At 32.0% G+C, this 24,760-nt stretch overlaps 2 protein-coding genes across 2 annotated transcripts in view; one reads left to right on the top strand and one right to left on the bottom strand.

The window, feature by feature from the left end:
* Positions 1–2,585: 2,585 nt before the first annotated feature.
* Positions 2,586–7,546, bottom strand: LOC141291135 (anaphase-promoting complex subunit 10). The gene is made up of 5 exons (XM_073823306.1): positions 7,428–7,546; positions 5,197–5,316; positions 4,675–4,765; positions 4,234–4,354; positions 2,586–2,956 (listed from the first exon to the last, which is right to left on the bottom strand). Exons 2-5 carry the CDS (start codon positions 5,309–5,311, stop codon positions 2,726–2,728), a joined length of 558 nt encoding a protein of 185 aa, XP_073679407.1. The 5' UTR covers positions 5,312–5,316; positions 7,428–7,546; the 3' UTR covers positions 2,586–2,725.
* A 99-nt stretch (positions 7,547–7,645) lies between these two features.
* Positions 7,646–24,760, top strand: part of LOC141290669 (ATP-binding cassette sub-family E member 1) — an 18,955-nt gene continuing 1,840 nt past the window's right edge. The window contains exons 1-14 of the mRNA XM_073822771.1: positions 7,646–7,748; positions 12,059–12,226; positions 12,312–12,397; positions 13,301–13,398; positions 13,772–13,889; positions 15,230–15,367; positions 15,449–15,518; positions 15,629–15,725; positions 17,961–18,050; positions 18,133–18,254; positions 21,030–21,251; positions 21,342–21,401; positions 23,034–23,092; positions 23,181–23,291. Of these exons, the coding sequence (XP_073678872.1) occupies positions 12,124–12,226; positions 12,312–12,397; positions 13,301–13,398; positions 13,772–13,889; positions 15,230–15,367; positions 15,449–15,518; positions 15,629–15,725; positions 17,961–18,050; positions 18,133–18,254; positions 21,030–21,251; positions 21,342–21,401; positions 23,034–23,092; positions 23,181–23,291 (1,374 nt within the window). The 5' untranslated portion in view covers positions 7,646–7,748; positions 12,059–12,123. The remainder of the gene's footprint in view (positions 7,749–12,058; positions 12,227–12,311; positions 12,398–13,300; positions 13,399–13,771; positions 13,890–15,229; positions 15,368–15,448; positions 15,519–15,628; positions 15,726–17,960; positions 18,051–18,132; positions 18,255–21,029; positions 21,252–21,341; positions 21,402–23,033; positions 23,093–23,180; positions 23,292–24,760) is intronic.

The raw sequence follows: 24,760 nt of genomic DNA, 5'->3' as shown, positions 1-24,760 counted from the left end.
AATGTTTAAATGTGAACTACAAGTACGATGTTATAAATCCTACTTAATCCAAAATAATATTTTATTAGTAATGATAATAAAACTTGATCTCTTCCTTATCTGATAGATTTGCTGGATTGTTAAAATGTGAACTACAAGTACTAAATACATGACATATCATACTTTATAAATCATGCACTTTTAACCCAAAAATGGTATTTCATTAATAATGATAATAAAAGGAGACCTCTATTCCTTACTTGATAGATTTGTTAAATTGTTCAAATGTGACCTACCAGTATTAAATACAAGACATAACATATCATACTTTATAAATCCTGCACTTTTAACCCAAAAATGATATTTCATGAATAATAAAAAATTAATAAAAGGAGAACTCTATTCCTTACGTGATAGATTTGTTGACCTGTTAAAATGTGAACTACAAGTATTAAATACAAGACATGACATATCATACTTTATAAATCCTGCACTTGTAACCAAATAACGTAATTTTATTAGTACTTATAATAAAACTAGATTGCTACCTTACCTGATAGATTTGTTGGATTGTTAAAATATGAACTACAAGTATTAAATTCAAGACATTATATATCTTACTTTATAAATATTGCACTTTTAAGCCAAAAATAATATTTCATGAATAATGAAAAAATTATTAAAGGAGATCTCTATTTCTTACCTGATAGATTTGTTGGATTGTTAAAATGTGAACTACAAGTACTAAATACAAAGCATGACATATCATACTGTATAAATCCTGCACTTGTAACCCAATAACGTCATTTTCTAAGTAATTATAATGAAACTAGATCTCTTCCTTACCTGACAGATTTGTTGGATTGTTAAAATGGTGACTACGGGTTCTAAATAGAAGACATGACATTTCATATTGTATAAATCCTGCACTTGTAACCCAATAACGTCATTTTTAAAGTAATTATAATGAAACTAGATCTCCATTCCTTACCTGATAGATTTGTTAAATTGTTAAAATGCGATTTGCAAGTACTAAATACAAGACATTACATATCATACTTTATAAATCCGGGACTTGTAACCCAAAAACTTAATTTTATTAGTAATTATAATAAAACTAGATCTCTTCCTTACCTGACAGATTTTTTGGATTTTTAAAATGTGAACTACAAGTACTAAACACAAGACATGACATATAATACTTTATAAATCTTGCACTTGTAACCCAAAAACTACATCTCTTCCTTACCTGATAGTTTTTTTTGGATTGTTAAAATGTGAACTACAAGTACTAAATACAAGACATTACATATCATACTTTATAAATCCGGGACTTGTAACCCAAAAACTTAATTTTATTAGTAATTATAATAAAACTACATCTCTTCCTTACCTGACAGATTTTTTGGATTGTTAAAATGTGAACTACAAGTACTAAACACAAGACATGACATATAATACTTTATAAATCTTGCACTTGTAACCCAAAAACTACATCTCTTCCTTACCTGATAGTTTTTTTGGATTGTTAAAATGTGAACTACAAGTACTAAATACAAGACATTACATATCATACTTTATAAATCCTGGACTTGTAACCCAAAAACTTAATTTTATTAGTAATTATAATAAAACTAGATCTCTTCCTTACCTGGCAGACTTTTTGGATAGTTAAAATGTGAACTACAAGTACTAAACACAAGACATGACATATAATACTTTATAAATCTTGCACTTGTAACCCAAAAACTACATCTCTTTCTTACCTGAGTTTTTTTGAATTGTTAAAATGTGAACTACAAGTACGAAATAAAAGACATGACATATCATACTTTATCAATCCTGCACTTGTAACCCAAAAACTTAATTTTATTAGTAATTATAGTAAAACTAGATCTCTTCCTTACCTGATAGATTTGTTTGATTAAAATGTGAACTACAAGTACAAAATACAAGACATGACTTATACTTTATAAGTCCTGCACTTTTAACCCAAAAATTATATTTCATTAATAATGATGAATTAAATTAAATAATAAATATATAATATAATAAAATATATCTATTCCTTACCTGATAGACTGTCTAAGTACGCTTGTCAATATTTTAATACTAATGAGTGTTTCAAACTAAAATTTTGAATGTTTAAATGTGAACTACAAGCACTAAATGCAAGACTTGATATATCATACCTAATGAATCCTATAACTCCTAACCAAAAATGGTATTTGATTAACAACAATAATAAAAGCAGATCTCCATTCCTTGCCTGACTGAGTAGGTTTGCTGATATTTACTACTGATTGGCTACAAAATGTCTCTAACCATGGATGTTTAAATATGAATATTTATGTCTGTATAGCATTAAGCTCACAAACGTACCAGTTATTCCTTAAAAGGGCTTTTGTAGAAAACCGGGTCTGATAAAAACCTGTCCATGTGTTCGCAAAGTTGCGTAGAAGAGTGTGCAATTGAGATATCGATCAATCCGTTTGCCATCAGAACTGAATAAAGCAAGCTTAACCAATCCATCCTGCTGTAATACAACATCAAGAGATACAGGACATGTTTTCTTTATTTCAAAAAAACATTTATTTCCTGTAGATTTGCATTTACATAAACTGAACCTTGAACTGTTCTCTTTACAAAACACATTATAAAACATGTGAAACCATTTAATCCTAGAACAGTCTTATGAGAAGGCAAAGTCTGCACCTCAGTCTGTCCATTCGAGCAGAAGCTCGGGTCATCTGATGGTGCGGTACATCATGAAGTCCACAGTGGTGCATCGTGGGAATTTTCCGATGGAGCTCTCCTCCACGGGCGTGTAGACTTTGATCTGCCGCATGTGCGTGTCCCGTCCGTTCTGGTGGTTGGCCAACACGGCGATCTGGATCATGAAGGTCCTGATGGGATTGTTCACGAGGTCCAGCAGAGGGATGTGAATCCAACCGCTCGGCTCCACCATCTCCAACTGCTGCTCTCACACAAACAAACAATGCTTGAGTCACAATGAAATGACTTAAAAAATTATTCTGCTTATTATATGATTACTTAGGAAATAAATCAATAAATGGACAAGGAATATTGATTTAAGTTAAGAATTGATGTACTATGCGAGAAGATAGAGACCATAGTGTTATTGCAGTATCACTGAGATTTTTTATAATAAGTATTTTATTTTTTAAATGTCTATAATTTTTATTAATGTTTTATTTCAATTATAAATTTAGTACGTTACCAGTTTTTGAACAGTAAAGATTCTGCATCATTTGTATTTGATCCAAAATACAGCAAAAGCGGCAATATTGTGAAATATTTTTACTGTTTAAAATAAAAATAATAATAATATAATAATAATATATTTTACATTTTAATTTACTCCTGTAATTTTAAAGCTACATTTCACCTTCAGCGACATCATTCTAATATTCTGATTTGCTGCTCAAAAACATTAATTATTATTATTATCAATATTTAAAACAGTTGAGTACATTTTTTCAGGATTCTTTGATGAATAAAAAGATCCAAAGATACAAAGCTTTTGTAACATTATACACTATACTATTCAAAAGCTTGGAGTAAGTATAAGTTTTGGGAAAGAAATTATGGAAATTAATACTTTTATTTAGCAAGGATGCTTTAAATTGATCAAAGGTTATGATAAACACAATTTATCATGGGGCAAAGATTTCTATTTAAAATAAATGCTGTTTTTCTGAACTTTCTATTAAAAAAAAAATCCACTCAGCTGTTTTTAACATATTAATAAATGTTTTGAGCAGCAAATCAGAATATCAGAATGATTTCTGCAGGATCATGTAATGATTGAGTATTGATGCTAAAATTTCAGCTTTGAAATCACAAGACAAATTAGATTTTAAAATATATTAAAACAGAAAACAGTTATATAAATAATACAAATATTACTGTTTTTGCTGTACTTTGGACCCCAAAAAACTTTTAAGAAATATTAAAAATTTTACTGTTCAAAAACTTTTGACTGGTACACTTAAATTTAAACTAAATTCAGTGAGAGAAGTTTAAGGTTTTTTTTATTTCATTTTGGTAATGTTTATGTTAAATAAAGTATTTTTATGGTTCTAGATATAGAAATATTATAGTAAAAATTTTCTAAAAATAACAGAAACATATTTATAAAACATAATGGTCCATAAAACGTTCAAATCAACCAATAACAATCATTTATTCCAGTTTATTAATTACGACTGTAAAGTAATCACTGTTTCTTACCCGAATTTCTTGCAAGTTGTGGAAGTTATTACCCACTCTGACCGAGATCTTGCTAGGAGTGTAGCTCTCATCCGATTTATAATCAGCATAAATACACAGCATTTTCACAGTGGTTTTCCTCCTAATGGTATGCAACGGAGAGGAAACATTCTCTGATTTGGGATCAAAACCTTAAAAGCTTACAAGCAGCTCCAAATTCAATGACAAGTGGACTGTTTTCAAATTTGTGGGAAAAACTGAAATGTAAGTCATCTTTTATAGTGGAGACAGGAAACTAAGAAAGCATGCATAAGACAAGAATGCTCTACCGTTTTTCTTAATATTGCACAGTATGCACTGATCTCAAGTCAGATTTTCTTTTTAATAAAGTATGTAATCAGTGTCAATGCAGTGGGTCAATCAGGTCATAGAGTGGCTGTCTGAGTCTCTCTCTGGCTCTACCTGAACTGAATGTTCACCAGATGTGGCTGAGAGCCATCGGACTGCCAGTATGTCTCCAGATTATCATCCCTCAACTGGTCGACTCCAAACCCTTCACACAGAAAGAGACGGAATAAATATATAACTAAACAGAGACTACAAAAGATGTATTAATCAGGTGTGCAATGATCAAACAAGACACACACACACACACACACACACACACACACACATGTTTGTTTTTGTGAATTGTGGGGACATTCCATAGACGTAATGGTTTTTATACTGTACAAACGATATTTGCTATCACCCTACACCTTCCCTACACCTAAACCTAGCCCTCACAGGAGACTGTGCATATCTTTACATTCTCAAAAAAACGTATTCTGTATGATTTATAAGCCTTTTGAAAAGTGGGGACATGGACAATGTCCTCATAAGTCACCCTCTCCTTGTAATACCTATGTCATACCCATGTTATTACACCAATTTGTGTCCTGATATGTCACAAAAACAAACACACACACACACACACACACACACCTGGCTTGCACGAGGACAGCGACCAAACGGCTTGTGATCCGATCTCTCGGACAGTTCCTGTGCGCTCCAGCTGCTTGGGATCTGCACCTGGGGGGGTTTTGGTGGCGGTCGCCATGGTTACTGAGGAGCGAAAAATGAGAACATGAGGACAGACAGAAGGGATGGAATTAAAAAACACCCACAGATAGTATAAAAGACACTGAGATTATGCAGCGTGCAATGGGTTTACACATATATTTTACATAAATATGTGATCCTAGACCACAAAACACAATAGCCAAAAATAAATTGCATCGGTCAAAATGATCAATTTTTCTTTTATGCCAAAAATCATTAGGATATTAAGTAAAGATCTTGTAGATATCTTCAAAAAAACTCATCAAACCAAGGCACTCAAAACTCTTCTTAGCAAGAATAAAAAGCCTTTATTCACATGGCTTTACAATTAAAAACATCTAACATGCACCTTGCAGCATCTTGCATACTTTTGGATACATATCTTGTAGATATTTTGTAAATTTTGTACCGTAATTATCTCATACCCTAATGTTTGATTAGTAATGTGCATTGCTGAGAACTTCATTTGTACAAATTTAAAGGTGATTTTCTTAATTTATTTTTTGCACCCTCAGATATCAGATTTTCAAATAGTTGTATCTTGGCCAAATATTGTCCTTTTCTAGCAAACCATAAATTAATGGATATATATTAGAGACATTAAAGAAAAAATCAATATGCAATAACTTAAAATACTTTAAGAAAGTTAAAAACATAAAAATAAAAAAAACAACAGTGTAAAATGTGATACATTAGTGGTTTGTGAATAATTAATTAAAAATATATATTTAAGTATACTTAAAATCTGAAAATTATAATAAACTTAAATTTAATATAAATACAATCTTTTTGAAAAATTCTATACATTATAATATGTCCTTTTTCATTTGTTCTGAGCAATAAATAATGACTGGCATACATTTTTACGATCACATTAGTTCATACACTACCAGTCAAAAGTTTTTGAATAAGATTTTTTTTAAGAATTGTTCACTAAGCCTGCATTTATTTGATCCAAAGTACAGCAAAAGCAGTAATGTGAAATATGGTTAGTATTTAAAACAACTGCTTTCTATGGGAACATATTGTAAAATGTAATTTATTCCTGTGATTTCAAAGCTGAATTTTTAGCATCCTTACTCTTCAGCGTCAAATGATCCTTCAGAAATCATTCTAATATGCTTACATATTTGACATTTATTTCAGGATTCTTTGATGAATAGAAAGATCCAAAGATCAGCATTTATCTGAAATAAAAAGCTTGTGTAACATTATACACTATACGATTCAAAAGCTTGGAGTCGGTATATATCATTATTATTATTATTATTATTATTATTTTAGGGAGGAATTAATACTTTTATTTAGCAAGGATGCTTTAAATTGATCAAAAGTTATTATGAGGACATTTATAATGTTACAAAAGATTTCTATTTCACATATAAGATGTTCTTCTGAACTTTCTATTCATCAAAGAAACCTGAAAAATCCTACTCAGCTGTTTTCAACATAATAATAATAGTCATAAATGTTTTTGAGCAGCAAATCAGAATATTAGAATGATTTCTGAAGCATCATGTGACACTGAAGACTGGAGTAATGATGCTAAGAATTCAGCTTTGAAAACACTGAAATAAATTAAATTTGAAAATATATTCAAATATAAAGCAATTAGTTTAATTAGTAAAAAATATTTCAAAATTGTACTGTTTTTGCTGTACTTTGGATCAAATAAATGCAGGCTTGGTGAGCAGAAGAGACTTTTAAAAATCACGTCAGGCATATTTAGAACAAGAATCATTAGATGACATTAAAAGACCAACCTTTTGTCATCAACCTTCAAATCAGTGGGTTTTACATATTTTTAATCATTTAAAATATAATTCAATTTTGTATGACCGCTTATTCTTCTTCTACAGTACAGGAATGACATTATTTCACCCATATTTTGTCCTTTTATTTACAAAAGCTATTTCAAACATTAAAGTCAACACCTCACTTGCATTTAATATGTTTTCTATGTATTTAAATCTATTTGTCTATCTATCTGAGTACTATAGCACTTAATAAATACATTTTCAAATGTAAAAAGGGTTTGAATTTTCAATCTTACAACGGCAGTTTAATCAAAATATCTACATTTAATATACAGCAAAGCAAAACCAGTTACTCACCGTCACTGAAAAGCTTATTTCTTTCTTCTGTTTGTACAACTAACGTAAACACAAAGACATTTTCTTTAAAAAATGCTAAAAATACAGCCGTAAACACCCAAATGCTGTTCGCATTTGCCCGGCACTGGCGCTTTCTGATTACGTCAGCGTTTTCGATCGCGACCGTCGCGTTCCTTGTGCGTCACACGCACTGGCGCCATCTTTGCTACCGGTGTTGTCTCGTGCGCGCCGGAGCAACACGCGCCGTTCGTCTCTTCACACAGAAAGAAGACATTCAACGCTTATAAACGCGTTATACCGCGCTGATCTCATCAACGGGAGGTGAGCAGGGTTTTATCGCTATTTTAGAATAATTAAACTGATCTTGATATGTTTTTCAACAGACGGTTGTGTGCGTACGCCGCCCTGTGCGCGAGGCCTTTTCTTTTTCCAGTTTAATTCCATCGTTTTTTCACTAATATCAAATGAATGTCATTCTAAACGAAGTGTGTTTAAACTAACCAGGTGTTGGGGATAGATCGAGTGGAGTAATGTTTTGATTTCGGGGTGAAATGAATGAAACTCTCTGAGGAAAATTCTTGCGTCATCGTTATTCCCACAGGCGCGTGCGCGCGATTGAGTCGCGACAAGCGCGCGCACAGACTCCACGTGTTTGATATGAATAAATCTTTCCATTGGAATGATTTGCAGCTGCTTTAAACAGAGTTTCGAATGTATTGTTAGTCCGTAAGGTGAAAACAACAGTTGTCTATTAGGGAGTGGTCTGATTCCATTGACGCGGACTGTGGTTTAGTGATTATTAATCTGATCTGGTAATTGAAAGGCTGCAGGTTCGACTCTCACTTAATGGTTTTTGAACCTTTGGGTCACAAATGGGTCTTAAGGCAGTAGAGCTAAGGAGACTCCAGCAGGACTGTAGTAAGTCCGCAATGAAAGCTTGAAAGCATCTGATGAATGACTCATTAGTAATAAATGACTAAAATATGCCTTAAATTAGATGACAGTGCAGTGTTTTGCATGTTTAAACCGGCTGTCATGTGATGTCAATGCTGCACTGTCAGATATAGCAACTCAGCAACCTCATTCATCCAGATGGTGAGCTGTCTAAATGACTCTGAGTCAGGAAACCATATAACCAGACAAGGATTTGACATGGTTTTGCTTTTCAGACTTGTTCAGATAACAGCTGGTTACATCTGATCCTTTAAATGAAACCATCTGTTAACTAGTGATAAACTGGTTTTAATGGATATTGTGGGTGGTTGCAAGGTGGTTTCTTACAGGCTTAAGTGAAAATGCCACCCTTTTTGAGATTTGACTGCTCTGTATTGCATTTTAAGTAGCACTGTATTATATCAAGGAAAATTACTTGTTAAACAATGCCAAATGTGACACAAATGTGTGAAATGGTCTTTTAAAACTGACAATTAGCACTAAATCATTGTGAATTGTACATTTACTGTGACTAGATACATTTATATTAATATGCAAGCCTGATTATTAGCTTGTGGAAGTGTTGTATTGTCATTAATCTTTCATTTTTTCTCATTATAAGTAATGTGCTGCATGATATTGAAAAATATGCAAGAACTTGTTATTGCAATATGATGTTGCTTTAAATGAGTAAAATTAGTTTCAATTCTATTTAGGGATGCACCGATCATGATTTTTCATGGCCGATTCCGATACCGATTTTTTACAAGCAAGCTGGCCGATTCCGATACCGATTTCCGATTTTTTTCAAAAACAAGAAGTTATGCAAGTAAACAACATAAACAACATGTTTATTAAGTATTTAACAGACCAAACTGGCTTTGGCTATTGAAACAATAGCATCTGACATCTGAAATTAAATAAATAAAAAAATATTTAATTAAATACAGTTTAATAAGTAAAACATGTGCTTTTAGTAAAGTAAAACAGTAAGCCAACAGGCATTCTAATGTAAAATAATAATAATAATCATTCTTAACAGAACAGACTTTTATTTTTGGCTTTTCAAAAGTAGATGCTTGTTTTTTTTTTTTTGTTTTTTTTTTACAAAAAGAAGCATCTCAGCTTTGTCACAAGTGAGTCTGTTTCTTTTTTCATCTATCACGTGAGAAGCTGAGCTGAACAAACGTTCGCTGTCCAGGCTTGTGCAGGGCGCGGACAGGTATGCTCGCGCAACTTCAGCGAGCACAGTAACGGTGCGTTCACACTGGCACGTAGCGAGCGGGGCGAAGCGAGCGTTTTCAATTCATTCATGTGGAAGTTGAGCGTAAACGGTCGCGTGGTGCATTTTGGGATTGGAAGCGGCGCGGAGAAAGCGTTGAGAGCGGCTGAGAGCGTCAAAAGGTTGGGCATTCCTCAACTTTATGCAAATTTAGAGCGCAAAACGCCGGCGACAACCAATCGCTGTGAAGAGTAGGCAAGGCAAAATTATGACGCGTGTTTCTGAAACTGGTGGATTACTGAGCTGAAATCACATATTATTGAAAAAGTCAAGCAAAAGTAAATGTACTTTGCATGTTTTCATTATATGCTACAGTTTAGTTTTCGAACCGCCGTTAAAAGAAGACAATGGAACATAAATAGGGTGTGAACATTGTTTTTCAGAGGCGTGCTCTGCCCTAAATTTGACACACCCCAAAGCAGTGGCGTTGTAGCGTTGCCAGCGGCACTGAGCGCATATTTAACGCTGTAGTGTGAACGCACCGTAAGGGGCCGTTCACATGAAGCGTCTTTTGCGCGCGCAAGTTCGTTATTTCAAATGGAGACGCGCGGCTTGCGCGCGCATATTGGAAGCGACGCGGTCGCGACGCGCACGCGGTGAGACGCGCTCGTTTTTTCCAGGCGCGTCCGCGCCGCATCGAGATAAAAACATCTCAACTTTTCAGAATGCAGCAAGCGCACCGCAGCTTGGAGCTAGAGCGCAGCTGATGGTTGCTTAGAAACGGCAGACGCTTCCGGAGCGCAAGCGCCCGAGCGCTTTGTTGACAAGGAAGAAAGCAGCGCGCCTAGCGTTTTCCACGCGTTTTTAGGCGCGACATGTGAACGGCCCCAAAAGCGGCTCTTTGTGAATGAATGAATGATTCATGAAGTGTATGAATTATGTTTCTGAATGAATCGAATGCCGCGGCCCACGTGCAGTCGTGCACACTTCCGGAAAAAAACCGGCCGGGATAAAAACAAAAACCGGCCGGTTGCCGATCGCGTGTTAGGTGCAAAAACCGGCCGGTTCCGATTTATGGCCGGTCAACCGGTGCATCCCTAATTCTATTTAAATATACTTAACTGAAAATAGTATGCCACCCTGGACCACAAAACCAATCATAAGGGTCAATTAAAAAAAAAAAAAAAAAAAAAAAGATTTATACATCAAAACAATTTTTTTATATATATTTGCTGTAGGAAATATCTATGGGACATGAGCTTTACTTAATATTCTAATGATTTTTGGCATAAAAGAAAAGTCAAAAATTTTGACCTATACAATGTGTTTTTTGAAATTGCTGATTATTAGCTTGTGGAAGTGTTATTTTATCTTTTTTTTTCTCATTATTAGTAGTGCTGCATGATTTGAAAAATATGCAAGAACTTGTTATTGCAGTATGATGTTGCTTTAAATGAGTAAAATTAGTTGTAATTCTGTTTAAATTTACTTAAATGAAAATAGTATGCCACCCTGGACCACAAAACCAGTCATAAGTGTAATTAAAAAAAAAAAAAGTAGGAAATACTGTACTTTATTGTAGGAAATATCTATGGGACATGATCTTTACTTAATCTCCTAATGATTTTTGGCATAAAAGAAAAGTGAAAAATTTTGACCCATACAATGTTTTTGGCTATTGCTGATTATTAGCTTGTGGAAGTGTTATTTTGTCATTAATCTTTTTTTTCTCATAAGAAGTGCTGCATGATTTTGAAAAAATATTGTTAATTGTTAATGCGATATGATGATACTTTAAATGTGTAAAATTAATTTTAATTCTATTCAAATATACATAAAACTGAAAATATGTAACCCTGGACAACAAAACCACTCATAAGGGTTGATTTTTTTTTTTTCTTTTTTAAGATGTATGGATCATATGAAAGCTAAATAAATAAGCTTTCCATGATAGGACAATATTTGGCTGAGATACAACTATTTGAAAATATTGAATCTGAGGGTGCAAAAAATGTAAATATCGAGAAAATGGCCTTTATAGTTGTTCAAATGAACTTCTTAGCAATGCATATTACTAATCAAAAATATTTTTTTGATATATATTTACTGTAGGAAATTTACAAAATATCTTCACGGAACATGATCTTTACTTAATATCCTAATGATTTTTGGCATAAAATAAAATTTGATAATTTTGATCCATATAGTGTATTTTTGGCTATTGCTGCAAAAATATTTGTTTTGTGGTACAGGGTCACATATAGCCAGCGTCCATATTTCTCTTTTTTTGGTACTAAATCATGGATGGCAGGATCTAAAATACTGACTTTTTAGTAAAAATTGAGTCAAAACTATTAATCTATTAAAACTGTTAAAGTTATTCAGTTATCCGAGCAGTTGCGATGTGCATATTGCACTGTTGTGCATCCCTCATTATTTGTTTTTGACGTTAATCTTCGTCTCTCTCTTATTCTAGTGAGGTCTAGACCTCCTCTGTTCCTATAGATCTGCGTCGCCACTGTGCGACATCAAAGCAGCCAAATGGCCGACAAGAACACCAGAATCGCTATCGTGAACCAAGACAAGTGTAAGCCCAAGAAATGCCGTCAGGAGTGCAAGAAGAGCTGTCCGGTGGTGCGAATGGGTAAGAATCGCACGCTGAATTCACCAGATTTCAGTTTCAGCGAAGGTTTTGCACGTCGCTGATGTGTTTTCATTTGTTTTCTCAGGTAAGCTCTGTATCGAGGTCACACCTCAGAGTAAAATCGTCTGGATCTCAGAGTCTCTCTGCATCGGATGTGGAATCTGTATTAAGGTATTTGAATGACCCTTGGTTTAATTTTTCTCTCAAATACATTATTGCATGTCACTTACTGTAGACACCAAAATGCAGTGAGTGACATTGTATTTCTCTCTGTCTTTAAGCAGTGGCACTTTTTTCCTTGACTTTAAAACCCGTTGCACACAGTCTATTCCATGCTTTCTGTCTTTTGACTGATAGATTAGACCTTTTTAGTAAAAAAAAGGGATTTTATTTTAATTGTACAAACATCCATCTTCAGCTGGTGCTGTCAAATCAGATTTTTCTCAAGTAAATATAATTATTATATAAGAATAGCTTGCGTAATATTTTCAGATGAACACTTACTGGACTGAAGCAGCTTGGCTTTACTTGATTCCCCATGCAAATCTGATAACAACACACTATTAAGTATCAAGGGTATGTAAACTTTTGAACGGGGTCATTTTTCAGCTATAAATTCAACTATTATTTTCTCTTGTGGCCTGTATGTAAATGTCTTTAATGTGAAATATCTTAAGGTCAGTACTAAAATAAAAAAAAAAACATGCATGTTGTATGATCCCTCTTATTTTGCAAAAATAATTAACATTTTGCAGATTCTGCAAGGTGTATGTAAAGTTTTGACCTCAACTTAAAATATCAGCATCTGTGCCAAATGAAATATTTTTATCTCAGTTTGAGTCTCTTAATAAAATTGAGCTGTTTTTCCTCTATATTCTCACTATATCAGACTATATGTGACATAAGTGCCTGATGGATATCAAATCAAATATGATATTCAACAACAAAAAAAAACATTTAACTTTTTTGGTTAATATTTTGAATAAGCTATTCTATTTAAATCAAAATGTTTTGTCTGTTTTAAAAGTCATGTTTTATGTATTTAATCTCCTTTATTTATTCTTACTCCTTAAGAAATGTCCATTTGGTGCTCTGTCAATCGTGAACCTGCCAAGCAACCTGGAGAAGGAAACCACACACAGATACTGTGCCAATTCCTTCAAACTGCACAGGTACGAACATGCACCTTATTTGAGTCATCAATGCATTTGTGATAGGGATGCACCGATCATGATGTTTCATGGCCGATTCCAATACCGATTTCCGATTTTTTCAAAAATAAGAAGTTATGCAAGTAAGCAACATGTTTATTTAGTATTTAACAGGCCAAACTGGCTTTGGCTATTGAAGCAATAGCATCTGACATCTGAAATTAAATAAATAAAAAAATATTAAATTAAATACAGTTTAATTTCGGCCGGTTGCCGATCGCGCGTTAGATGCAAAAACCGTCCGGTTTCGATTTATGGCCGGTCAACCGGTGCATCCCTAATTTGTGATGCTTCAGTGCGGTGTCTGTTAAATCTGATTGTTTGTGTTCGTCAGGTTGCCCATCCCTCGTCCAGGTGAGGTGCTGGGGCTTGTGGGTACTAACGGTATCGGGAAATCCACTGCTCTGAAAATCCTAGCGGGAAAACAGAAACCAAACCTGGGGAGATTTGATGTGAGTTTCTCTTATCCACACAAACACACACTTAGATTGCATGTCTCTGTTAGCTTGTTTTTAGAGGGTTCCCCAGGGGTCCTTAAAGAAAATTGTGAATCTGAAAAAAAATAATTCAGGGCTCTGGGAAGTTTTTGAAAATAAACATGCATCGATACAGGTCCTTGAAAGTGCTTGAATTTATTTTGTGAGATTGAGAAGTCTTTATAAATCTAAAGAATCTTAACTTGTGGAAAATGGGCATCTGATGACCCCTTTAAGGTCCAAAAACAGGACATGTCCAAGGGAAAAGAAGATGTATGGTCACCTTAACTAATGTAAATCAAGCAAGCTAGTATGCATATGCCACAAAGTGTTGGTGAAATATCACATTTGTGGACCGGAGGGAGTGATATGAATTTTTTTCCAGAAAAATTAGATTTATACATTATATGAAAGCTGAATAAATAAGCTTTCCATTATGGGACAATATTTGGGTGAGGTACAACTATTTGAAAATCTGAAATCTGAGGGTGCAAAAAAATCAAAATGCTGAGAAAATTGGCTTTGAAGTTGTCCAAATGAAGTTTAAAAATCTAAACACTGGATCAAGTAATTTTCGAAATTCTTGTTTAATTTTTTTTAAACATTAAACATTTGAGAGAATAGAGTCAAATGTTTTTATTGAGGGAATTTTGGGTGTCTCATTTCATCACAACATAATTTAGAAAAAACTTTGGACAGAAAACCATGTATTTTTGATTACTTTTAGGGGGAGTAAAATGTATCAAATTAAGCAAATTGTATATAAACAAATCCCTCTGTAAAAACCTTCAGAATATAGACCGGAATAAATATGTAAAGTTTGATGTGTGTACCTGTTACTGAAGTGGAGGTTTATGGCTAAATGTAGGAGAAAAAACTCATTTTGAGAAAATGACCTTTAAAAATATGTATTGTAATTGAAATCTATTGACACAAACGGATAAAGTGCTATAAAAGAAACACTTAAGCCCAAAATGTCAAATTTGACAGGTGCATGAAAAAACTGTGTCTCCCCTTAAGATTAAAAGAATGGCTTGCCAGAAATGCAAAGGAGCGTCACTTGGCCAGTTGCAGAGCTGAATATTTTTCAGTTTTATGCAAAACAGAAATATGACAAAGAAAATATCAGATCTTTCATATGGCCAAAAATAAATGCAATAGTTGTGTTTGACACATGAAACCTGTAACACTGTATCTTACAAGGTAACACAATGTATCATTGCTCTCACAGAAATGTGTCCCCACATTAAGTCATTGAATTTGAGGATATTGAATCCGGACAGTCCAAGTTTTTAATTTGTGTGTGTGTTTTCCAGGCTCCTCCTGACTGGCAGGAGATCCTAGCATATTTCCGTGGCTCTGAGCTGCAAAACTACTTCACCAAGATCCTGGAAGATGACCTGAAGGCCATCGTAAAGCCACAGTATGTCGATCAGATCCCCAAAACCGTTAAGGTCGGTATGAATGGCAGCTAATGGAAATCTCGAGTCAAATTTGCTTGGCTTGATTGTTGAAATTCTCCCTTTGTCCTGCAGGGGTCAGTAGGCTCCATCTTGAGCAGGAAGGATGACACCAAATCAGAGGAGCTGGTGTGTGAACAGCTGGGTATGTTCACATGCATTTCTGGATCATGTATATATTTAACAATGTGATTGAGTAATATAGTTGAGTTTGCCGTGTCATGTGACTGATTGTTCTGTGCTCTGATTGGTCAGATCTGTTGCACCTGCGTGACCGTAATGTTGAGGATCTGTCAGGAGGAGAGCTGCAGAGATTTGCCTGCGCAGTCGTCTGCATTCAGAGAGCTGATATGTGAGTCTCTACATGTGTACAAGTCCTGTAGCAGTCAGTCTTCTTTTAGTATTATATACTATTATAAAGTTTCTTAATGTTTGAAGAGTTCATTTGCAAGAACAGATCAAAACATTTCATTTTGCATTCCAGTTAATCTCAGTCAAAATGCAGTTGGTTATTTTGATTAAGTAACTAAAAAAAAGACAGCTAACACTATAAAACAATAAAAACGTAACAAAAAACACAATTTTAGTTATCTGTTTTTGCAAATAAACCTTGAGTTAGCATTTTAATTTTTTCAGCTTTCATTTTAATTTTATTTATTTGTGTTTAGTTTAACTTTTGTCACTTTTATTAGTTTTTAAATCTTACTCTTTATTCTATTTAGCTTTAATTTTATTTCACTTTTAGTGCTTCAGTTTATACTTTTGTTAGTGTTATTGAAGTTTATTTAATGGTAATATTTTAACTTGTATTTTAATATTTTCAGTTATTTAAATTTTAGGTATTTTGTTACGTTTTGTTGTCTTTTTTTGGTTAAAATGTTTATAATTTTTGTACAAAAGATTCAACTTATTTCAGTCCATTTTAATTTTACTTAAAATTGTAATTTATATGCTTTTGTTTTTTTTAATTAGTTTGGTTTTTAATATTTATTTAGCCAGAGTTGTTTTATTACAGTTTTAGTTTTTTCATTGTAATGAAGTGTTGTAGAATTTTTTTCGTTTTTTAATATACATTATTATTATTTTTTTTTTATATATTATTATGTAAATTATTTTAGTAGTTGTTATTATTATTATTATTATTATAATCATCATTGTAGCTTCTGTTTTAGTGTTTAGTTTTCATTTTTAGTTTATTTTTTTAATATCTTTATTTAAAATCCATTTCTTTTCAGTTTTAAGTTAAATAATTTTCTACTTAAGCTTAAACTTACTTCACCGTGAAGATGTAAAATTTCATTTTTTTTTTGTATAGTTTGTATACAATTATAATATGTATTTAGTGTTTTTGTGTGTATTTTCCATTTTAATTTTACTTTAAGTTTGTATAATTTTATGTGCTTTTTTGTCATTTTTATTAGTTTGGTTTTTAATATTTATTTAGCTTGATTTTTTTTTTCATCATTAATTTTATAATTTTAGTAATTAATTTTTCATTGTAATGAAGTGTATTTTAGTGTAATTTATGTATTATAATACTGTTCATTTTAGCTTCTATTTTCTTATGTTTTCATTTTAGTTTAGTAATTTTGTGTATTTATAGTTTTTTTTAATCTTTAAGATTTATTTAGCTTTCTTTAGTTTTTATAATTTTGTAATTTTGTACTTAAGCTTGAAGTTTCAAGTGCTTTTTGTTTAGTATTGTTTGTATGCAATTATAATATTTTGAGCTGTATATATGTATAGTGTTTTTTTTTCTTCTATTTTTTACTTTGTATAATTTATCATTTGTAGAAATTTTATTTACTTTTGTAATTTTTATTAGTTTGGTTTTCATTATTTATTTAGCTTTATTTATTTTTTAGTACATAGTACATTTCTTTATTGTAATGAAGTGACATAGGAATAATTATTTTAGTGTTATTTATCTATTATTATAATATAAGTTTTAGCTTCTTTTTTTTAATTATCAGTCAATTATTATACATATCATATTGTGTAATAATATAATATGTGACCCTGGACCACAAAACCAGTCTTAAGTCGCTGGGGTATATTTGCAGCAATAGCCAAAAATACATTGTATGGGTCAAAATTATTGATTTTTCTTTTATGTCAAAAATCATTAGGAAATTAAGTAAAGATCATGTTCCATGAAGATTTTTTGTAAAATTCCTACTGTAAATATATCAAAATGTAATTTTTGATTAGTAATATGCATTGTTAAGAACTTAATTTGGAGAACTTTAAAAGTGATTTTCTCAGTATTTTGATTTTTTGCACCCTCAGATTCCAGATTTTCAAATAGATGTATCTCGGCCAAATATTGTCCTATCCTAACAAACCGTACATCAATAGAAAGCTTATTTATTGAACTTTCATATGATGTATACATCTCAGTTTTGTAAAATTTAACTGTTTTGTGGTCCAGGGTCACATATCAGTTAGTTGCAAAGGCAGCATTTCTAATTTTCATAGTAAGATTTAATCAAATATTTGTTTATATCAGTTTTAATTCAATGAATGAAAACTACTCAACATTAAGTTAACATCAGCACTAATATCAATACTGTTTCTCTTTCTCTAGTTTCATGTTCGACGAGCCGTCCAGTTATCTCGATGTGAAACAGAGGCTGAGGGCTGCCATCACCATCCGCTCCCTCATCTCTCCAGACAGGTCTGAATCTCCTCACAGACACTCTTAGTGCTGCTAGTTACTCCTCTTTACTAGTCCCTAAACCTCATATTTCTCTGTGCAGGTACATCATTGTGGTGGAGCACGACTTGAGTGTGTTGGATTACCTGTCAGACTTCATCTGCTGTCTCTACGGCGTTCCCAGCGCTTACGGTGTGGTGACCATGCCCTTCAGTGTCCGAGAAGGTGCGTCTCTCTAGTGTTGCTTTCATCAACGAGAATTAGGACTAAATATCGTCAACAACGATTCTTTATCACGTGACGAAAATGAGACTAGACGAAATGCAAATGCTGATCATGTGACGATGGCTATAGTTAAATGTATAATGCAATATCGTTGACGAATAAAAACAAGGCTAAATGTGGTTTACAAAATAAAATCCATGCTAAAATGTTGATGAAAACGAGACAAAACAAAATGTTACAACGTTCGATTGATGTGCGCTTGCCCAGTAGCCAGAGCTGTATCCCTTCCAGCCTAAACCGTGCAGACGCAGGCGACGTCACTTCCTCAAGCTCCACTTGGGGCATTATCTAGAAGATGACTACAAACTTAAGTCTGACACTGATAATGGAACCCATGGCCAGCCAGTCGGGGTTCATCTTTGGGAGAAAAAGAAGCGACACACATTTTATTTACACTTTTTAGTAATGATGGGAAAATGAAGCTTTTCAAAGCACCGAAGCGTTCCCCTCAACTGTATGGTAAAAAGGTACATTACTCAAAGCTTTTCAACACACTAATGACATCTTGTGGTCAAAGGTGGAAAAGTTGCTTTTGCGTCTCAGATGTCCAAGCGATTTTTGGAGTTTCCTAAAATAAATCAACTTGTGCTACGAAAACCATAAGAAATAAAAAAATAAAACTGTAAATTTACTTACACAAGTTATAAACAGGGTTCGTACGGTCATGAAAAACCTGGAAAAGTCATGGAATTTTAAAATGGCAATTTCCAGGCCTGGAAAAGTTTTGGAAAATTAAATTAACCCACAAAGTTTTGGAAAAGTCATGGAAATTTGTTTCACCATCTCTGTTTATTACAATATTGCTGATAAATTTGTCTAAATTCCAGTTAATGAGCGCACGATCGGTCACGTGATCGGTCGCGCGGGGTAACGGCGACTCGCAGTTTTGTATCAAATGTAAGGCCATAATAAATATTTAAAAAAGTAAAAGAAAAGTCTTGATTATAAATCTAAGAGGTCTTACAGTTGGGGACGGAAAGACGATCGCGATAGGGTTGGATAAATCTTCAAAAAGGCAATGATGTCATTGATTAAATATGTGTGCACTGCACGTTTCAAAGTCAAAACGCAGCACGGATGTCTTTATATGAATGTATCTGAAGGGAACAGACTGTCCTCAGAAACGTGTTGCATGTTCATTTCTTGTCTGACAAAACAGCGTTAATGCTGATTTGTGTTCAGCCGTTACTAGGGAAACTCTAATATTTCAGCGCTCCTAAAGCGCCCCCTAGTGACAGAATTAATTTTTATTTCCAATAATTTTTTTTCCAGCTTTTTGTAGTCAAATTATTGCAATTATCGATCCATGTTTTTATGCAGCAGACACATAGAGGTGTAAATGTGAAAAAAGTGAATGTGCCTTTTAAAAATCTAAACAATTAAGTAATATTAATATATATATATATATATATTAATATATCTTTTTTTATATATATATATATAAACATTTTTGATTAAAATTTAAACTCCTATCTGATTTTCTATATAAAAAAAAAAAGGTATTTTTTATTTGGGCTAGTTAAATTAATTTTTGGGCTCCAAAAATCTGATGAGTACCTGCCACAATTTTTTTTATTGTGGACAATTAAAAGGTCTCCACAATCTGCTTTTGTAGAAATATAGTATATTTCGTGCTACAGCGCACATTCTGTCAGATATAATTCTGGCGCCTCCGTGTCAATATACTGTACAACGCACAAAGCACACGTACGTTTGCAAGATGTCTGTTAAAGATCTCTTGATCTGGAAAGCATCTGCTGTGTACAAACGTCTGGCAGACGTCTGTAAGATGTCAGTTTTACACACATTCTGAATCACAAACATCTAATAGAGGTCTATTTGACATCTGATAGGAAACGTCCAATAGACATATTGCAGATGAGCAAACGACGTAAAAAACTACATCTTGTAGATGTCTTGCAGATGTAAATGCAGACGTCAAATAGACATCTCCGAGATGTACGTGTGCTAATCAGAATCCGCCATGAAGAATGGCGCATAACTAAAAAGAAATTGGATGCTCCTAATTTTTTGAAGTTGGGAGCACCAGTGCTTTTTTACCAAGTAAAAAAGTTAATTTCGAGCCCTGATACATATACATTTCATGAAACATTAAGTCATGAATATTTACTTAAAGTCATGGAAAAGTCATGGAATTTTACTGGTAAAAATGTGTATGAAAAAAACTGAAACTGAAACTGACTAAATGTAATCAGTTTTCGTCGACTAAAACTAGACGAAAATAATTCTGACTAAAATAAGACTAAAATGCCCAGACTTTTACCCCCGGTTTCACAGACAAGGCTTAAGCCTAGTCCTAGACTAAAATGTAAATCTGAGTTGTTTCAACTAAAATAAAATTGCACTGATTGATCCTAAAATATATCAGTGCCTTTGTTTTGTCTCAAGATGCACACCAGTAATGTTTTTATTCTAATCACATTTATGAAAATTGCTTAAATGTCCTAATTGAACTTTGGCCTAATCTTGGCTTAGTCTAAACCCTGTCTGTGAAACCGGGCCTTAGTCGACTAAAACTTGACTAGACTAAAAAGAGTATGAACGTATGACTAAAACTAATAAAAACTAAAATGACAGCTTCACACTAAGACTAGACTAAAACTAAAATTAAAACAACACTACTGCCCTCTCCAAAACCTGTGTGATCTTCAAAAAATGCTACGTTTTGGCTAACATTTTTATTTTTCTCTTCAGGAATCAATATTTTCCTGGACGGCTACGTCCCCACAGAAAACCTGCGCTTTAGGGAGACGTCTCTGGTGTTTAAAGTGGCAGAGACGGCCACCGAGGAGGAAGTGAAGAAGATGTGCCGCTATCAGTACCCCAACATGAAGAAGAGCATGGGCGAGTTCACGCTCACCATCACGGAAGGAGAGTTCACCGACTCTGAGATCATGGTCATGCTGGGAGAGAACGGTGAGAGGAGGGAGTTGCTGGTCTGTGTTAAAGGAAGCTCTGCTTACTGTGGTTTGGTTTATTGTGTGTTAAATGGTTTACTTTTTTCAGGAACTGGGAAAACCACTTTCATCAGAATGCTGGCAGGAGGTCTCAAACCAGATGGAGGAGGTGAGAATCAGTCGAATATTTCAGCAAATTATTCATTCTAATCACAAAAATTCATGCTAGTAACTTGCTTATGGTAGAAACATGACATTTAAAGACTTCATGTAAGTATTAATGTAAAGAGTAATTACTCTAATTAGTCTGTCAAATTTTAAAAATACTAGATAAATTCTAAAAGTTTTACAATTTAAGAAAAATTGTGAATATTTTGTTTATTCAAAAAAAATAAGACTTGAATATTTTATTTCAGCTTTATTTGAAGTTTAATAATATTATTTAACTATTTTAATACTATTACACCTTTGTTGTATTTGTTAATATTTAGATTTTATTTGTATTTTCTGTTTTTATTTTAATTTGACGTTTTTGTAATTTTTAAAAATTTTTAACATGCCATTAAATAAATTATTAATCACTAAAATATTAATTACTAAAACATTCATATAAAGATGAATAATTCTAATTGTAGGTAAAATGCACATTTATAAAATGATAAAACTTAAAATAAAACTAAATATATAAAACGTTACATAGACAGCTTAAAATGACAAAAGCACAAAATTAGCACAGTTACTAAGTTTTTTTTATTAAATTAAAAAATTTAAAAGCTAATTAAAAAATAATGGTGAATATTTTTTCTGTTTTTAAATTATAATATCTCAGTTATAGTTTTCACCTGTGACGTGGCATTAAATAAATGATTAATCATTAAAATATTAATTATTAAAACAGGATTAATGTAAAGATGAATCATTCTAATTGCAGGTAAAATACACATTTATAACTTAAATCAAAACAAAATAGAAATATTATATAAAACATTACATAGACATAACTCTAAAAAAATGACAAAAGCACAATTACTAAAAGTTTTGCAATTTAAGAAAAATGGTGAATATTTTTTGTTTAGTGACATGGCATTAAATAAATTATTAATCAATAAAATAGCAATTACTAAAACATTAACATAAAGGTGAATCATTCTAATTGTAGGTAAAATGCACATTTATAAAATAGAAATATTATATAAAACATTACACAGACAACTCCTAAAAATGACAAAGCACAAAATTAGCACACAGTTACTAAGTTTTTCAATTAAGATAAATGGTGAATATTTTTAGGTTCTGTTTTTAAATTTTAATAACTCAGTTATAGTTTTCACCTGTGACATGGCATTAAACAAATCATTAAAATATTAATTATTAATGTAAAGGTGAATCATTCTAATTGCAGGTAAAATACACTTATAAAATGGTAAAATTTAAACAAAATAGAAATATATAAAACATTACATAGAGATAACTTAAAAAAATGACGAAAGCACAAAATTACTACAATTTCAAAAAAGGGGTGAATATTTTTTCTGTTTTTAATTGTAATAACTCGGTTATAGTTTTCAAAACTATAGGTTTCAAAAGCACAAAATTACTAAATGTGTGAGGATTAGAAAAGTTTTACTATTAAGTGTCTATTTTGTCTGTTTGAAATGTTAATAACTCAAGTATATTTTGCACCATGAAGATAGCCAAAGAAGCTGGCATGGCATCTATTATTAAACAATAGTAACTACTACTAATATTAATATTTTTAACATTTTTTGTGTGTTAACTGAGAGTCGGTTGTGTTTCTCAGGTGATGTGCCCATCCTCAACGTGAGCTACAAACCACAGAAGATCAGCCCCAAATTTAAAGTGAGTTTGAGTTTTGTTAGTGAGCATTCATGTGTCATAGATCATACATCAGTCTGCAGGAATCCTGATGTTCACTGTATGTTTTCAGGGCAGCGTTCGAGCCCTGCTGCATGACAAGATCAGAGACGCTTACACACACCCTCAGTTTGTCACTGACGTTATGAAGCCCATGCAGATCGAAAGCATTATCGACCAGGACGTGAGTACACCAGTCTCAAACTAGTATCATTTACTGTTTAGGAGAGTAATGACGTTTATCACCAAATTGTACTCTTTTATTTTCCAACTAGGCTATATGTATATGTGATTAGCAAAAAAATGTTCATGAGTTTGTTTTTTTTTTTTTTTTTTTTTTTTTTTTGTAGTTTTCATTTTTTATTTCAGTTTTAGGAATTTTAGAATTCCAACTGAACTTTGTTAGTTGCCAAGGCAGATTTAATATAAATATAGTATAATAATTACTATAAATATGCTATAATATAGAATATTTTATTTCAGCTTTATTTGAAGTTTAATAATATTATTTATTTATTTTAACACTATTACACCTTTGGAATTATTGTAGTATTGTTAATATTTCAATTTTGAATTTTATTTTTATCTTCAATTTTTATTTTAATTAGTTTTTGTAATTTGTTTATTTTTGTTTACCTATTTAGCTTTTATTTGAATTAGCTTTTTTATATTTTCAGTTTTTATTTTAAGTATTAGTAAATTTGTGTTCTTTGTCCTTATATAAGTATTAGTAATATATGTAAGTATTAGTAATTTTGTTCCTTGTCATTTTACATTTTTTAAATTTTTTTTTTTACATTTCTATTTAGCTCTTTTATATTTCTATTTAGCTCAATGTTGTATGAGTAATTTGGTGTTCTTAGTCAGTTTATATATATTTTTTTACATTTCTATTTAGCCTAATTGTTTAAGTATCAGTAATTTTGTTTACTTTTTATCTTCATTTTTTATTATTATTAAAATTGTGTTCCATGTTGTTATTTTTTTTACATTTCTGTTTAGCTTTTTTGTTTCTATTTAGCCTCTTTAAGTATTAGCAAGTTTGTGTTCCTTGTCATTTTAAAATTTTTATACTTTTTTTTTTTACATTTCTATTTAGCTGAATCTTTAAGTATTAGTAATTTTGTGTTCCTTGTCATTTAACATTTTTTTACATTTCTATTTAGCTTTGTTGCATTTCTTTTTTGCAAATAGTAATTTGTTAGCCATTTTATATATAAATATATATTTATTTTCTATTTAGCTTAATTTTTTAATTATTAGTCATTTTTTTTTTTTTTTTTATTTATTTACATATATTTTTTACTAGTAGTTTTGTGTTCTTGGTCATTTTATAATGAAAATAGAAAGTAAAAAAATATATATTTAGCTTTTAAAAAAAATAGCTATCGGTCATTTTGTGTTCTTAGTCATTTTATAATTTGTTTTACATTTCTATTTAGCTTGATCTTTAAGTATTAGTAATTTTGTGTTCCTTGTCATTTTAAAATTTTTATTTTCTATTTAGTTTTAATATTTCCATTTAGCTTAATTTAAGTATTAGTAATGTTCGGTCATTTTATTATTATTATTATTATTATTATTATTATTTTTTATTTTTTTTTACTTTTCTGTTTAGCCTAATTTAAGCATTAGTAATTTTGTGTTCCTTGT

This window comes from Garra rufa, chromosome 18 (assembly GCF_049309525.1).
Source record: "Garra rufa chromosome 18, GarRuf1.0, whole genome shotgun sequence".
NCBI lineage: Eukaryota > Metazoa > Chordata > Actinopteri > Cypriniformes > Cyprinidae > Garra > Garra rufa.
This window is presented reverse-complemented; position numbering and strand designations above follow the sequence as displayed.

Bases quoted from the DNA above. Each gene is read 5' to 3' on its own strand.
- LOC141291135 (XM_073823306.1), bottom strand. From the start codon at position 5,311: ATGGCGACCGCCACCAAAACCCCCCCAGGTGCAGATCCCAAGCAGCTG. The intron at 4,766-5,196 runs GTGTGTGTGTGT...TTCTGTGTGAAG, and splicing joins GCTGTCCTCGTGCAAGCCAG to GGTTTGGAGTCGACCAGTTG. The intron at 2,957-4,233 runs GTAAGAAACAGT...GTGTGAGAGCAG, and splicing joins ACAACTTGCAAGAAATTCGG to CAGTTGGAGATGGTGGAGCC.